The sequence below is a fragment of the Sciurus vulgaris genome (assembly GCF_902686455.1).
Source record: "Sciurus vulgaris genome assembly, chromosome: 11".
NCBI classification, from domain to species: domain Eukaryota; kingdom Metazoa; phylum Chordata; class Mammalia; order Rodentia; family Sciuridae; genus Sciurus; species Sciurus vulgaris.
In genome coordinates this window covers 81150018-81167659 of record NC_136472.1, presented here as the reverse complement: position 1 = coordinate 81167659, position 17642 = coordinate 81150018, and the positions used below count along the sequence as shown (strand labels likewise).

General features: G+C 37.2%; 1 protein-coding gene across 24 annotated transcripts in view; it reads left to right on the top strand.

The window, feature by feature from the left end:
* Positions 1 to 17642, top strand: part of DLG2 (discs large MAGUK scaffold protein 2) — a gene marked incomplete at its 3' end in the record, with an annotated part of 2081919 nt that overhangs the window by 1699435 nt on the left and 364842 nt on the right. For all 24 annotated transcript variants that reach the window (XM_079105558.1, XM_079105557.1, XM_079105560.1 and 21 more), the window contains one exon: positions 11519 to 11675. In XM_079105558.1, coding sequence (XP_078961684.1) covers positions 11519 to 11675 — 157 coding nt within the window. The remainder of the gene's footprint in view (positions 1 to 11518; positions 11676 to 17642) is intronic.

Below are 17642 nucleotides of genomic sequence, written 5' to 3'. Positions count from 1 at the left end.
TATTTGTATAAACAACATCTGCAATAGCCCCTAATAAGAGGACAGCTGAATGTTTAAAGGAAGAATTTTTAAGAGTTCAACAATAAAGTTAGAGATATATTTTACATCTCTATCTAACTTTAAAAATGAATTACATCAATAGTATTTAACGTGTTTGTGTTAGTGTTCTGTAACTTTTTTCTACAGTAATTCTTATAAAGGTGTCTTAAATATATGGAAATTTTTCAAATTCTATTACCAAGGTCTGGGGTGAGTGCTAAGGTTATTTCCCAGGCACCAAATTGCACTAGCCTTTTACTTCAAATCCATTGACTAAAGTGACAGTTCATTGTAATTGGATCAGCCTTGTCCCCTTTGCTTCCCTAATGAGGTGATGCTCGTATCAGTCTGTTCATGGGCTCAGGAAGTGACTACCAAAGTATGCTAACTTTCTTTGGCTTCCATAGCGTATCACCACAAAGTGAGTGACTTACAACATTAGTAATTTATTGTCTCACAGTCTCATTGCTCTGGAGGCTAGAGTCCATGATCATGGTGTCAGAGAACCATGGTCCCTCTGAATCCTACAGGGAACCCTTCCTTTCCTCTCCTAGCTTCTGATGATTTGATGGCAAACTCAAGTGTTCCTTGGCCAGCACTGCATTGCTCCATTCTCTGCTTCTGATACTCTCCCAGTATATCTCTGTCTTTACCTAGTTGTCTTCTTCTAAGGAGACCAGTCAGATTGGATAAGTGGGCCCCTCTAGTTCAGTATAACTTCATCTTAATTAATGTATCTATAAAGACCCTATTTCTTAATATGTCATATTCTGAACTATCAGTAGTTAGGACTTCAACGTATCTGTTGGGAGAAAGCACAATCAATACATAACATAAAGTATTAATTTCTCATGGGTAGAGAAATCTTGTGAGGCTTTGTAAATCCAAGAACCAACCAATGTCTGCCCCAATAGCTGCTGGATAATTTTTTATAAAATGAGTAAAGAAAGTATATGCAAATACTCTGTTCTAGTGTCCTAAGAATGAGAATTGATTTTGTTTATCCTATCCAAGAGCATCTTCCTGGCCTCTGTTCTATGTCTCTATTGGAGCCCTACTAGTCATGGGAGAATATTTGCTTTGTTCCAAACCCATGCATTCTCTCACTTCCTTCTTTGCTGCTCTTCCTTATTCATGAAATACCCTACCATTCCCCATCTCAAAATATCAAATCAGTGCTCTCCTAATATAAAAAGGTATCCCAAATGTTGTGAATGAATGAATATTGTGATTTTTTATGTGTCCTCCTGTTGCCCTACAATGAGAGCCCCATAAGATTAAGAACTAGTTGTGTTTATAGTTATATTTTTAGGACCCAACACAGGACCATGTAAAGATTTACTTTAAGACTCTAGTCAAAAGAAACTAAAGAAGAGTCTTATTTCAGTTCTGTTATATTTTTAGTTGACAAAATTGCACATCTTTATAGAGCACAAAGTAGTAGTTTGATATTTGCATATGTTATAGAATGATCAAGTCAGAATAAACTAGCATACACATCTCCTCAACTATTTATAATTTCTTTGTCATGAAAACATTTAAAACCCTCTCTTTTTAGCTATTTTGAAATACATCATATGTTAGTATTAACTATAGTCACTTTACTGTGCAATAGAACAACTGAACTTGTTCCTCCCATCTAACTATAATGCTGAATTTCATGTTCAGTGAAATGAACCAGACACAGAGAGACAAATGCCATGATCTCACTTCTATGGGGAATCTAAAAGAGTCAAACTCATAGAAGTAGAGAGGAGAATGTTGTTTACCAGATCCGGGATGAGGAACAGATATGGGGGTTGGAAGAAACTAAGGAGAATTTTATCTCTCAGGTAGTGTAGAAGCAATGGGAACTTTAGATAATAGAAATGCAATAATTGTATTAATTTTTAAAGAAAATTTCTCTGGCAGCATTATGGAGAAAAAGGTGCAGGGGTGCAGGGATGCAGCAGGGAGGGCCTGTTGGGATGAGTGTAGATAGGGATCCCTGGCAGAGTTCAGGAGCTCAGTTATGAGATGTCATGACACTGAACTAAGAGCAATGTTAGGATGATTTGATTTTTTTTTTTTTTGTCCTAAGGTAAAACTGACAGCATTTATTGGATGATTAGAAATACTAGATGAGCAGTGGAGAGGTTAAATTCAGACATTTCTGACTTTTGTGATTGAGCTGACATCATTAAAAAAGATAAGGCATAAAAGGAAAAAAGCAGATTTTGAGGGTAGATAGTAATTTCATTTTGGAGCAGCTAAATGGAAATTTGGAGTAGAGGACACTGATCTGAGCTATATATGTAGATCAATGATAGAAATGATAAGACCACCCATTTATTAATTTATTCAGTAAATGTGGAGGTCTTAGCATGTGCCAGGCACTATGCTAAGTGCTAGGGGGATGAGGGACTTGCTGCTCTCATAGAGAGGACATTCTAGTGGGAGATGGGCAGCAAACAAATAAGAAAAGTGATTTCACTGTACTATTTGTATCATGAAGGAGACATGCTGGAGGCCATGGCAGAAAACAATGAAGGGGGGGAGGCTAGTATAGATGGAAAGATCAATACCTCAAGAAGGAAAAGGAGCTCTCTGAAGAAGAGTTACAGAGAAGGAGTGAGAGGAGAAGGTAGCTAAGGACATGAGTTATGGGAACACCATTTTTGAACAGGAAACAGATGTGAGAAGTCCTTTAAGGAGACTGAGGAACAGAGAGGTAAAACAAAAACCAAAAAAGTGCTGCACTTTTGCCAAGAGAAAAAGAGATTCTAGAACTGCACTGTCCACTATAACAGCCACGTAGACACTCACAACTATTCAATATAAATATCTTAGAAACATTTCCATCACCACAGACATCCCTTTTCAGAAATATACAGAGGAAAGTTTATAAGGTTAAATGCTAAAGAAAGGTCAGTTTGAAGAACTAAAAATGGTCATTTGTGTCCTCTCTGTTCAAAGTGAGTGTTGAGTAATTATTGACTAATCAAATGGGACTCTGATTTAGAAGTGGGATGAAACTCACTTCCTTAAGCGAGTGTATGCAATGCTAGAGTTATGAGGGATTGTAGCTGTTCTGGCTTGCTTACCTCACCACTCCCTTTATTATACAACATGGAAACTGCTCTTCAGAAAGGCTATATTCAGAAAACACCCAGAAGTTAACATTGCAGTCAAGACTAGAAAACAGAGTTCAGCTCTGGAGGGTAAGGCAGGAGGATCCTAAGTTCAAAGCCAGTCTTGGCAACTTAGCAAGGCCCTAAACAACATGTTGAAACCCTGCCTCAAAATAAAAATAAAAGAGGTTGGGGATGTGGCTCAATGGTCAAGCACCCTGGGTTCAAACCTTAGTACCAAAAAAAAAAAAAAAAAAAAAGGAGAAAGAGAAGGAAAGAAGGAAGGAAGGAAGGAGGGAAGCAAGCAAACAAGTAAGCAAGCAAGGAAAAGGAAAAGGAAAGGAAAGAAAAGAGAAAGGAAAAGAAAGAAAACAGAGCTCAATTTAGAAGAAATTTTTTTCTCACAAAAGTATGGGTATATCCAAATTAGACTTAAGACCTACACAACTTGAACCAAATATTTTTATTTAGTTGATCCAAGCTATTTTCCTTATATCCCACTAATTGCAGAGGATTTGAATGTTTAACAATTATTTAGAATTTCATTGTACCCCAGAGCTCCAACTCAAAAGGCATTTTTAAAAATCTTTCATAAAATACGCATGCCTTTAAGAAGAACACGTAAAATTATTTTCTTAAACCCTACTATCAAATATTAGTTTTTCTTACACCCTGCCTTTTACAGGATTTTCAAACAATATTTCAATATGTATTGGTCATGGAAACTTGAGAAAAATGATATAGCTATGAAAATCAACTATACAAAAGTTATAGTTTTGTTTAAGAGAAATAAAACTTTTCCTTTCATAATTAAGTGCTCTTTAAAAATTGTAAATGCAACAAGGAACAGAAGCAAATATGTCATTATGAATAATACATATAACTTAATGGGAAATTTTCAGTCAAAATATTATGAAATAAAAGAAAAATAGGAAGGTAATCTGTTTGGCTTTGGAAGTGAAATGCTAATTAGGATTTATGATTATGAAAAGTGTGAACATATGTGAGAGTGAGAGTTAGTGGCTTCTTTATCCTTTTGATAAATTTAAACAAAAGCAAATTGAGAGGAAATGTGATTATAAGATCATCATATTTAATACATGAATAAGGAAAAACTCCAAATATTTCAAAATCAAACTTATTGGAACTAATCTTTCATTATTAATGTTTGTGGGAAGAAAACTATTTAACTTGTCTGATTCTTTCTACCAAGGATATTATATATGTAATCTCATATGTGTAACTAATTCCAGGATTTTCTCTGGAGAAGAAAGCTGAAACTGTTTGTGCAGGCTAGATCTTAGCTGTTAAACTCAAGGCTTTATATCACAGCCTCAACCACAGTCCCTCACTTTGCAGCACAGGTATCATTAGAAATGTTTAGAATGTTTCCTTAAGCTCCTTGAAGACAAATTCGAGAGATGGTAGGACCAGCAAATATGAAGTAAATACTTTAGGCATACGAATAGACGTTATTAGGTTTGTGGAGTCTCGGGGGTGTACAGAAATATTCTATGTCTTCTCTTACCTAAGTATGAATCTGAATTCCTAGCTAGGCACCCCTTCATGTAGTCTTCCTTATCTCTCACTCTGAGACACTCCTGTTCTCCAACCACATGTTGCATACCTCTCCTCTGGCCCTGAGCTCAAGTGATCTACTGAAATATGGTATCCTCTGTTTCCCTTCCCACTTCTTCAGTTTCTACCCATCCCTCACAGGATCAGTTCAGGTTCTACCTCCTCCAGGTCCTAATCTGAACACAGACCTCTCAGTATCCATGGCACTCATTTGGTATTGAGCCTGTGTGGTCTTTTGTTGCTAACTTCTCATTTCATGTGTGCCTATTTGCTTTCCAGAGATCCTAACTCCCAGGAGGAAAAGAAGTGAGTTACCATTCTTGAGCACTTCGTGTGTGATCCTAGTTCTTAATATGTTGTTTCAATTCATCTTTACAACACCATAAAATAGATATTATCGTTCGCTATTTACAAAAAATAAGTCTTCAAAAATCTCATAAATTTATCCAACTGTTAATTGATATCATCTGTGAATATAGATCTAGCTCCAGTGCCCATAGTCTTTCCCTGTATCACAGTACACCACATATCCCTAATAGTTTTTATAATCTTGTACAATAGCAACCACAGTATATTTAGTATAGAGACATTATCTATGTGATAACTGTTTTTGCTAAAGTTAGCCTAACTTTATTTAAAGTCCAGAACTTGGATCCTTCCCTGTAATGCCAATTTTCTCATGTATTATTTTAATATCATGTCCTTACAACAGCAGTTCAACAAAATTCCTTCATCTGATTGACCAATTATTTGACTAATTGACCAATTTATTTGGATATGAGATATGCATTGTGGACTCTTCTGAGGAGCTAGCTTATTGAAACACTAAAGATATGAATCGTAACCAACCAGCTGCTTTGAAACTTTCTGTAGTTGACTTCCAAGGCACCAGCTTGCTCTGCTCCCCTTCACAGTTATATTAACAATACATACCACTGTGCAAAAAAAAAAAAAAATCTCTTTGATCTCCTACCATTGTTTCTTTTTCTTGATATTGCTCACATGAACACAGTTGCACTTACAGAAAAACAAAAAAAAGAGGACTCAGGGAGACTAGCTGGCTCTTCACAATGACTTCAGAGGGTAGGTACCACTCTAATGACTTATCATAGTACTGGATCTGGGACTTAGGTCCACATGCTCTGAAACTCAACTTTTATTAGTATCTCCAGGGGTGACTAAGTTCATGTATTATAATGCTCCTTTTAATTTACAATGGAAATACAACTGCTCAAGATAACAAAGCATGCTGATAATAGCACATTGTACCCATTAGGAAAAGCATTGTGGAAAGCCAGGTTTTAATGAGCATTTGCTTTGTATATCTGAACTCTGAGGAAGGACCATCTGCTATCCAAATGACCTTAATGGCTGTTGAGGTTGAGCTAGGGTGGTCAGGTGATCCCATCTCATGTCCCGCCCTGACCAACCAGGGAGAAACCTGGAGCCAGAGCTGGAGCTGGAGAGCCCTCTGTCTCATGATGTTGGAGATGCACTGCTGAATTATTTTTTCTGCTGACTCTCCTCTCTTCTCACAATTTTATGAGTTTTATTCCTAAAGTATAGCCTCTTCCCCATTAAAACATGCTTTGAATAGTTCCTGAGTACATTGCTTCTTTCTTTGAGCCACAGTCAGGACAGATATGTATTCTTGACATCACTGAGGGGCTGATATTTTTGTATTGTACCCTTCTGTTTGGGCATAGACTGTCAGAGTCTTCATATGCTTAGGGGGGGTCTCTGCTCTGACCCCACCTCTGGGCCCACACAATTCTTTTTATCACACAGTCATCAAATCTAAATTCTAGAACTCTTCAGACTGTTGCTATCTTAATTTCTTACTTTCAAATTTAGCCAAGCCTTTAAAAGTGTTTTGCAAGTATTCTATTCAGGATTTTTAGCTGCTTTATAATGAGAGAACTTTTCAGTATATCTCATCTACCAAATGACTGGAAATAGAATATCAATGTATACTTTTCTTTAATACTTTTCTAGCTGATTTTCCTCTTTATGTTATCTGAATTTTACTTCTCCATGAGCCACTAGTATTCCCTACATTATTCAAGCAAGGAACCTGACCCACAGAGGGCACACTGGGTTCTTACAGATCTTTAGAGAGGTAGAACCAAATTCAATATCATTTCTCCCAACCCCTCACTTGTTTTCTCTTTATTCATTAAACATTTTCTACTGTGTGTCTCTTATGTACTCAGCTATACTAGTCTCCAAAATTACAAAAAATAAAACCAAAAAGTTTGAAGACCCTTCATCCTTCAGGCATATGCACAGTCACAAGTGTAGATGGATGAGTAATCAAAGTAATTTTGGAAGAGTAAATGCAGCAACAATGGTGTTAAATAAAAGCACAGTGTGATTTCAAAAACAAAGAAGTGGTCAGTTTATCTCGAGGAAAGGATGGAAGGGGCAGCAGCGATGGCTCCTTGCCTCAGTCTTGAATATCAAGTAGAAGTTCATTAGATATGTGAGAATAACAAGAAAAGGCATCATTTTGACCAAAGACAAGAGCATAGGTAAAACATGAGGCAACCCACAACCTGCATGAGGAGCTGTGGTTGGCAGCTTTTCATGGCAGGAACATGGGAATGAGGGAACATGGTGAAATTAGGCATGGAGAGCTGGGTGAAGGACAGATGATGGGGAGATTCAAATGTCATACTTAGAAACTTAGACCATATCCTGAGAGCATGCAGATCCCTAAAGGCTCATGAGCAAGTGAGTAATATGGTAAGATTCACATTTGATAAAGATGATAGGAAACATTTGTATACTTCCTGTAAACATCTGTATACTTTCCTCAGTACCAGAAATCCTTCATGTTTAAGTAATGTTTTTCCTTTTTGAATCCTGAACCTTTTTTTTCCTTTTTTAACAATAAAAAAAAAAAAAAAAAAAAAAAAAAAAAAAAAAAAAAATCTGTTCTTTTTAGATATATATTATGTAGAGTGTATTTTGACATACATCCACGGAGTATAACGTTCTAATTAGTATTCCATTCTTGTGCTTGTATATGACGTGGAGTTTCACTGTGTCATTTTCATATATGAACACAGGAAAGTCATGTCCAATTTATTCTACTATTTTTCCTATTTCCATCCCCCTCACTTCCCTTTATTGCCCTTTGTCTAATCCACTGAACTTCTATTCTATTCTCTCATCTGCATATCAGAGAGAACATTTAGCCTTTGGTTTTTTGGGATTGGCTTATTTCACTTGGCATGGTATTCTGCAGTTCCATCCCTTTACCAACAAATGCCATAATTTCATTCTTCTTTATGACAGAATGATAATTCATTGTATATATATGCCACATTTTCTTTATCCATTCATCTGTTGAAGGACACCTAGGTTGGTTCCATAGCTTGGCTTTGTGAATTAAGCTGCTATAAACATTGATGTGGCTGCCTCACTATAAAATGCTGATTTTAAGTTCTTTAGGTATATGCCCAGAAATGGGATAACTGGGTCAAATTGTGGTTCCATTCTAAGTTTTCTAAGGAATCTCCATACTGCTTTCCAGAGTGACTGCACCAATTTGCAGTCCCACTAGTAATGTATGAGTAAACTTTTTTCCCTACATCCTCATCAACATTTATTGTTACTTATAGTCTTGATAATTGCCATGGAGTAATTGGATAATTAACTGGAGTGAAATGGAATCTCAGTGTAGTTTTAATTTGCATTTCTGTAATTGCTAGTGATGTTGTCCATATACTTATTGATCAATTGTATTTCTTCTTCTGTGAAGTGTCTGTTCAGTTCCTTAGCCTATTTATTGATTGTGTTATTTGGGATTTTGTGGTTTTTTATTTTTATTTATTCATTAATTCATTTTTGGTGTTGTTTTTTAATTCTTTATCCTAAATTATTATATAATAGATATTAATATCTTTTATATATTAATGCTCTATCTGAGGTATAGCTGGCAAAGATTTTCTCCCATTCTGTAGATTCTCTCTTCACATTACTGATTTTTCTTTGCTGCGAAGAAGTTTTTTAGTTTGATACCATTCCATTTATTGGTTCTTGAGTTTACTTCTTGCATTTTAGGAATCTTGTTGAGCAAGTCAGTTCCTCGGCTGCTATGATAAAGAGTTGGGCCTACTTTTTCTTCTAGTAGATTCAGGGTCTCTGGTCTAATGCCTAGGTCCTTGATCCACTTCAAGTTGAGTTTTGTGCAGGGTGAAAGATAGGGGTTCAATTCCATTCTCCTACATATGGATTTTCAGTTTTCCCAGCACCATTTGTTGAAGAAGCTATCTTTTCTCCAATGTATGTTTATGGTACCTTTGTCTAGTATAACTGTATTTATGTGGGTTTGTCTCTGTGTCTTCTATTCTGTTCCATTGGTCCTCATGTCTGTTTTGGTGCCAATACCATGCTGTTTTTGTTACTATCACCTGTAGTATAGTTTAAGGTCTGGTATTGTGAAGCCTCCTGCTTCACTTCTCACTCAGGATTGCTTTGGCTATTCTGCTCCTCATATTTTTCCAATTGAATGTCATGACTGCTTTTTCTACTTCTACAAAGAACACCATTGGAATTTTAATAGAATTGCATTAAATCTGTATAGCACTTTTGGTAGTATGGCTATTTTGGCAATATTAATTCTGCCTATCAAGAACACAGGAGATCTTTCCATCTTCTAAGGTCTTCTTCAGTTTCTTTCTTTAGTGTTCTGTAGTTTTCATTGTAGGGATCTTTCACCTCTTTTGTTAGATTTTGAATTCTGAACCTTCTTGAGTCTCTGGAATAAGGAGAAAAAGCCCATACCACCCTACTCACCTCTCCTGAAAACATTTCAGCTGGCTTAAAGCATCCTCTGAGACCTCTAGATGAGCTTATGCTGCTCATGATCAAGCACTACTTGAAGCAGATCAGACTGGCATTTTCCCAATTGTTCATCATCCAAAGATTTTGTAATTATAAAGACTTTTTTTATATCACAACAAGAAAATAAAACTTCATAAATGAATGTATTTTATCTGGGTGATGATGATAAAGGAATAAAATCTTTTCAGAAGAAAGCTGGTCAATCTATGCCCTTGGCTACATTAGCTTATTGTTCACAAGTTTCCTTCATAGCACTTGTCCTGTTCCCAAGCTCATAACTGTTTGTTTCCAAGTGACTCCTTCCCCAGGCTCTGTCATCTTTGTATTTACAGTACCTAACACAGTCGTTAGTCATTAGTCGTTTGATTGTTGAAAGACTGGATGGATGAATAGAACATGTTTTGTGTGTACAGATAACTTTTTAGACAAAAATACTAATACCATGGGTAACCAGGTTTTATCTCCTCTAGGTTTCATATTCATTTACTTATTTTTGGTACTAGAAATTCAACTTAGGGGGATCCACCTCTGAGAAACATCTCTAGCCCTCTTTTTTCTTTTTTTTAATTTTGAGACAATTTTAAGTTGTCCAGTCTGGCCTCAAGCTTGTGATTCTTCTGCCTTAGCTTCCTGAGTTACTGAGACTACAGTCATGTGCCGCCATGCCTGGCTCTAGTTCCATATTTAAAATCTAATATGATAACTGAAAGTAGCAGACAATGAGCACCTATTATGTTTGGGTATAGAGACAAAAAACCAATGGCATGATCCCTGCTCTCAAGTTGATCACGGTAGCAGGAGAAGGAGATACACCTATCATCATGATAGATATATATAAAGAATGCTAGAGGAGGCACCCATGCCAGACTAGAATGGGGTAGCTGAGAAAAGTGACAGGGATGGCTTTCAGATAATCACAATCTCTCACCTATATCCTAAAAGAGGAATGAGGGATAGAACTTTGTCCCACTAGCAGTGCATAATGATATATGGTAATGACCATTGAAGGGTCACTAGACCATCTAAATACTGAATGAAGAATGACATGGCAAATTAAAGCTCAGATCATCTCAGTGTGAAAAATACTACAATTTTTTTAAATTTGTGTGTTTGTGTGTGTGTGTGTGTGTGTGTGTGTGTGTGTTCATTTATTCAATCATCAGGCACCTGAGCACTCTTCTAGGTGAATTGAAATGTAAACATGATACTGTACCTCCAGGAGATCAGAGCCACACTGGAGGCCACAAAGCCTGAGTCAGTCTCTGGATTCACTGCTTCATCCTTCAAATTTCTTCCTTTGTATTGTCCTTTCTTTTCCTTCTCCTTGCTGTCGCACTTCTTCAGCCTGTTCCTTCTTCACTCCCGGTTTACTTAGATAACGTCCTAACTAGTTTCCTGCCTCTCATCATATCTGTGCTTCCCTCTCACCAACCCTACATATATTTTTGTTAACCTTCCCAAAGTAGATCGAAATGCTCTTAATGCCTAAAAATCTTCCAATAAGTCCTCAATTCCTGCACAGTAAATGTTAATACACAAACAACAAACTCACAGACTGGCATATGAGATCTTTCAAGATCCAGTTCATTCTTTTATCTCTAAAACTCCCTCCCTCCTTTTGGATACATCCAACCTACTGAGTACTTTTGTGGTTCTTAATACAAGAGTAGATATTTTACACAAAGGAAAAGGGGAAGGAAAGCTAGTTTAAGAAAATGGGAATTAAGGAATGATTTTGAATGGTATTTTGATAGCTGTTACAGTGAGGAACTCAGATATTTGTCCTGTTAGCTTCTTTCTCAATAAGCAAATGTACCTTACTTTGGTAAGTAATTATCATAGGTAGTGAATGACTAGTTTCATATATCTCAATGAAAGAAAAAGAACCCAAAATCTTGAGTGGTCACCCTGTGAAGAATGTTCTCTACTTGTTTCTACAGGGAGCCCCGCAAGGTGGTCCTGCACAAAGGCTCCACTGGCTTGGGCTTCAACATCGTGGGCGGGGAGGATGGAGAAGGTATTTTTGTATCTTTCATTCTGGCGGGTGGACCAGCAGACCTGAGTGGGGAGCTTCAGAGAGGAGACCAGATTCTGTCGGTGAGTATTTCTCTTTGATCTTTATTCCCTCTAAGTCTGACATTCCTGAAAATAAGTCACTTGAGTTGCAAAGGAAACATGGATGACAGCATCACTGCTTCAGGTGCTTGCTATTGCAGTTTATATGGTGCTCAGGTGCTTGATCCATGAAATCCTTACAATAAAGGTAAAGGTGGTAATATTTCAGATTTTCTGAGACATATTTCTCTGCAAAGAACATTGAGAAGCATGCCTTTTTCAAATGTATATTACTTACCTTATGAAAATACAAATTTTTCTGCACACTTATCACCATAATCTTAAAACTGTACATTTATAATATGTATAGTTTGATGCATATAACTAAGTAAGAAAATGCCCAAGATAATGCTATATACATAGTTTGGTGATGGTGACAAATGGTAGCAGCAGCATTACCTAAGTTCAAGAATTACCAGCAACAATTTGTTAGGCACTTTATAAAAGTAATGCTTAAGACCACCTTACTAAGGTATCATTGACATACAAAAAGCTGTATATATTTAATATATACAAGTTAATGTTTGGAGAGATGTAAATACCTGCGAAGCCATCACTATAATCTGTGTCATAAACATAGTCATCACCTAGTTTCTCCTAGCCCTCTTTGATTTTTATTGTGTATGTGTGTGACAAAAACACTTAAATAACATCTGACCTCCTAAAAAAATGTTAAGTAAACAATACAGTATTGTTAACTATAGACACTGTGTCAAGTGGTAGACCTTTAAGTCTTATTCATCTTGCATAGCTAAAAGTAATTTTAGTTTACTTTGGGGTATTGCTGAATGCTCAGATGAAGAGAATAAGTTCTGAGAGATTAAGTAACTTGTCAAATTTTACCTAATATAAATAATTAGTACATATTAATAAAAAACATAAACAAATAAATAAATTTAGGTCTACTAATTAAGCTGGGCATGGTGGCACATGCCTGTAATATCAGCTGCTACTCAGGGGTTGAGTTAGGAGGGTCACTAGTTAATGACCATCCTGGGTAAATTTGTGAGATTCTGTTTCAAAATGAAAGGTAAAAAAGAATTGGTGATATAGCTGAGTGGTAGAGTGCCCCTGAGTTCAATCCCCAGTACTTCAGAAGTAAATAAACATATAAAAAAATGTTTACTAATTAGAGTTAGAACTGGTAGTTAAATGTTTAGTTTTAATGGCCAATTACACCTTCCCTCTCCCTCACCACCCCTTTATTCCTTCTGGTTTTTCTTTTCCTCTTTCTTCTTTCCCTATTTCCTTTCATTTGCTCAAGTATTTATTGACTATTTCTTCCCACTACATCAAGTTACCTCCCTGTCATGGTAGGTATAGTTCAATCTATTGTGAATTTTCATACCTGTATTAAAATTTGGGTAATCATGCAAATAATGGAAAATTATATAGGAGCTGAGTTTTATGGCTGAAATTGTGGTTCATAACTCAGTGAAGCACAGAGGTTTTGGTTTTCATTGTATACTCAAAAAAAAAAACTTGTTTTTATTTCATGGCCAATTTATAGACGGAATTTTCCAAGTGACCTTATATTTGTGAGCCATTATTTCAGCCGCTTAAGCAAATGAAAAAATCTCTTTCCCTCCATTTATTCCTTTCTCCTTTCTTTCTTTTTCTCTCCCTCTCCCACCTCTCTGTCTCTCTGTCTCTCTGACTCTCTGTCTCTCTGTTTCTCTGTCTCTCTCTGTCTCTGTCTCTCTCTCTCTCTCTCTCTCACACACACACACACACACACACACACACACACATTTCCTAAATAGTATACAGTAAGTTATACTATCATACAGATGATTTCCAGAGTCTGCATGGATGGCCTTGCCTTGTATTTTCCTGTGGTTCTCCATAATGCAGGCCTCTGCCCACACTTCAGCCTGCAGGTCTCTGGAGGGATGTTGAGCATGGGAGAAACAAGGAAAGATTCCATGCCAAGACCTTGTTCTGCCATCCAAGAACTGAACTACTTCTTTATCACTTAAATATATAGGATATAGATGGCAGCTCTTAAATCTAATTCCTCATACATGTTTTCACGTCTGTCTTTCTCTACTAGGTATCAAGTTGCCTGAGAGAAAGTTCTTAGTCTTATATGATTTTTTATATCCTCAACAATTACAACAGCTCCTGGCACATAGCATTCTCTCGAAAAAATGTTTATTAAATGAAAATGTTTGGACAATATGGTGACACTTTAAGAAGTCATTATGACCTGAAACAACTCTAAAATTTTATCTAAAATATACTATCTTTATCATCCTGATTTAAAATCTGTATACTTGGGGATCACTGTGTCATTTCATCCCAATCAGCATTTACATTGTCTTAGAACATTTCCAGACACAAAGCACCTTAGGAATCCTCAAAGATACTCCCACCTTGCAGATTAGGAAAAGAATATTCATAAAGGTGAAAGGATTTGTCAAAAGCTCCACAGCAGCTGACTATAAAGTTATAATCAAAATCATGGCTCCTGATTCAAAGTTAGTATTCTTTCTCTTCACATTACAGCATTCCTTCAAAATTCTGTCAGTAATGTCCTATTCAAGGCCTTCTTGGTACACTGCTCTGTGTGCACTTCACAGCCAGAAACACACAGAATTATGAAGAACTAGTAGTTTCATGGTACTACTGAGTCAGTCGTTATTTATAACAATTTCATTTTACAACATCACTTTGCCTTATTATGCTCATTTGAAGGATAAAGAAACTGAGGCACAGAGGTGTCATGAGACTCTACCTCTGCTGAAGTAAGAAGTTTAACAAGTCATAGGCTGTGTTTTGACCTTCATATATGTGGGCAAAAAGGAATGACTTTATAATGCTTTTTAGCTCAATGAAGAAAATTCACAAGTATTTTGCTTTCAAAAGTAGAAGTATCTATGTTGCTATTACTATTAAAACTCTGTTTTAAGAATGTGTCTCACCCTTTTACAAAAGTACCATATAACCTTGTATTAAAAAAAAAAAAAAAAAGCTCTTCTAAGATAGTTTGGGTTCTTCCTTCTTTGGGACAGGATTTTAACTAGATCCACATTTACCAAGTGTATTTTACAGACCAATGAAATAACAAATTGTAATAGGTTGCTACTGTAATAGATTCCTTAGTATCAGGTCTCTTCTCTGAAGAGCTTCTCTTTTCCAGTGTGTAATGGGAATCTCCTACAGAAAGATAACATATATAGTTTTCCCAAATATTTTTGACCATCAAACCCTTACATAAGGTGTACTTCACAGGACATCCGAGGTGGGAAGTGCTTGGGAGGATATTTTTAAAGTTCCCATAATTGACTGTTTCCCACATTCTTTCCTACACATAAACTGAAGCGGGACTTGTGCTATCTTCTAAGATTATGGGCGCCATCTACTGTCTGTGTGTTGGCTAAACACAGTGCATGGCAACGGGCAGATGGAGATTACCCAGCTCCATGGTAGAGATTTATTTATTCCAGTCCTCCACCTGCTTCTCACCAGAGCTCCAGTACTAAGGTAGTTAAGACACTGAAAGATAAAAAGAAAATCATCACTTTAGGCTGCATTCCATACATGTATTGTGATTGATATTTTCTCTCTAACTTCCCTTTTATGTATTCTATTTCTCAGGGATTTGTTGTGGAAAGAAATTCAATAATTGAACAGTCTTCTTGAGGTATTCATGGGGGAGAATTTAGGGCATTCAGCAGGCAAGCACAGTAACTAGTGCAGCAGCCTCCTCAGGCATTCTTCCTGCAGAGGGAAAGATATAAATGCTTCTGTTATTTGTTTCAATGCTTTGTTATGAAAAAATGTGGAACAGAGCATGTAGAAACAATACCCCTAGGAAGATTCTTTTCTCTCTCCCCAAGGAATCTGAGTTTATTCATTCCTCAAGAGTCTAAGATCACCCCAGCTGCCTTTCAAACTCCAAAGCTCCTTCTTGATAGACTTAATGTGTTTAACTAAGTGTGTTCCAAGATGCATTTTTGGGAGCATGTGTTGCTGGATGTGAAATGCTACAGTTATTGAAGTGAAGACGCCACAGGAAACGGAATCTTCAAATTAGAATTTAAATTGCATTGTTGGTTTACAAAGAGTAAGAATAAGTCACACAGTTCACCTGGGTGTTGCAATAACTTTCAGGTTTTCTTTCTCAGGTTACCTTCATGTTTAGAGCGATGCACTAGGAGAGGATTTATTTGCCAAACACTCACTGTTCATATATTCACATGGAATGTGAACAGCGTATACACTACTCACCACCTCGAGGGTTCTGATAAGGTCTCCCCAATATTGCTACCTCAGAGGACAACTCTAAATCCCTTTTGGTATTGTGGCTGAATTACATTCTCCTTCCCCAACTCGAAAAAAACATTGATGTCCCAAATTCAGTTCTCCGAAATGATTGTCTTGAGGGCCTACAAACCCCATCCCTTCCAGTCATTGTGCGGTATCAGTCATGGCCATCCTCTCCAGCTCTTGCTCCCAGTCTCATGGAGGAACCTGGCTTTCAGAGTTTTCAGTGCTGAGGGTTTCTGCTTAAGTGACTAGTTCTCAGTTTTACTAGAACCAGCACTCCCTAGAATTCCAGACAGGATCTGAACCCTGTACGAGATAGGGACAAGGGCCACCTCCACAGGTCTGTGCAACTTTTTTACCTTGTCTCCAAAAACATAGAATCTTAAATCAGAAATCCTACCAAATCACTCCTACTTAGTACCTTTATCTTCTCTCCTTTCACCCTAAAACTTGGAGTCACCCAAACTCCATCAAAACCCTCTCTCCTGCCCCCCAGGAACTGGTCTCATTCCCAGCTCTAGTCAGCCATGACCGAAACAGCATTTCTTCTGTCCTAGCTCTACCCGCTCTGCCTTCTCCTCTAAAAGAAAGGCAACAAGACTCAGAGACCAACACTAGCTGACATAACTTTGTTTATTTCCAAACTCAAATAATTCAACATCTACATTCAAAATAAGGATGATTTCAGTATCCTCCAAGAAAATAGGTTTATATATCCTTTGTATATAACTTTATAACCCAAGGTTCTACCTCATAACTTTGTTCAAAGAAAAAAGAAAACAGTATTTGCTGAAGGGAATACTAAACATCTTTAACTTGAAAGACATTGACAACATGTACTTTTGTGACTCCTCACCCTGCCCCTGTTCTTCCCAAGGTTCCAAAAATTTTGAGATTCTGTGTCAGCTAGGGCACCCTGTTAACAACTTTGAAGTAAAGTATAGTCAGGTGGAATTTGTACTATTTTCAAAAAGACTTCCCTTGCCAACTCTGAACAGTTAAATTCAGGTTTCTGATCCAGAAGTCATAAGGAGGCTCCCTCCAGCTGTGCAAACCAGTGTACTTGATCCAGGCATCTGTACACTGACTCTTCAGTCTCTGGCTTTTGCCTCTCTTAATTGCAGCCCACTTAGATATCTCTCTACCTTGCTGAATTTGTCTTCTTGCCCAACTCAGAGCCCACGGCTTCGTGATCATGGGACTACCTAAAATAAAAACAAACATGAACAGTGAAAAATCTCCAGGGCAGAGATTTCCTCAGCGGCAGCTTCAGAGTCCCATATCCAGGCATCCTCTTTGCTGCCTGCTATAGGATTCAGCAGGTTCTGTGTCTTGGTCCTTTTTTGTTTTGTTTCTCTGCTATGGCTTAATACCACAGACAGGGTAACTTATAATGAATAAAAGTTTATTTATCTCACAGTTCTGGAGACTGGAAAGTCCACGAGTGTGGTACCAGCCTATGGTGGGGGTCTTCTTGCTGCCTCAAAAACATGGCACAGGGCGAAACATGGTGAGACAGCAAGAATGAAAGCTCCGTTGCCTCTTCTTCTCATAAAGCCACTAATACCATTATGGGGGCCCCGATCTCAAGATCTCATCTCATCCTAATTACCTCCCAAAGGCCCCATTAGTATATATTTATTTAGGGATTATTTCTAACACATGAACTTTGGGGAA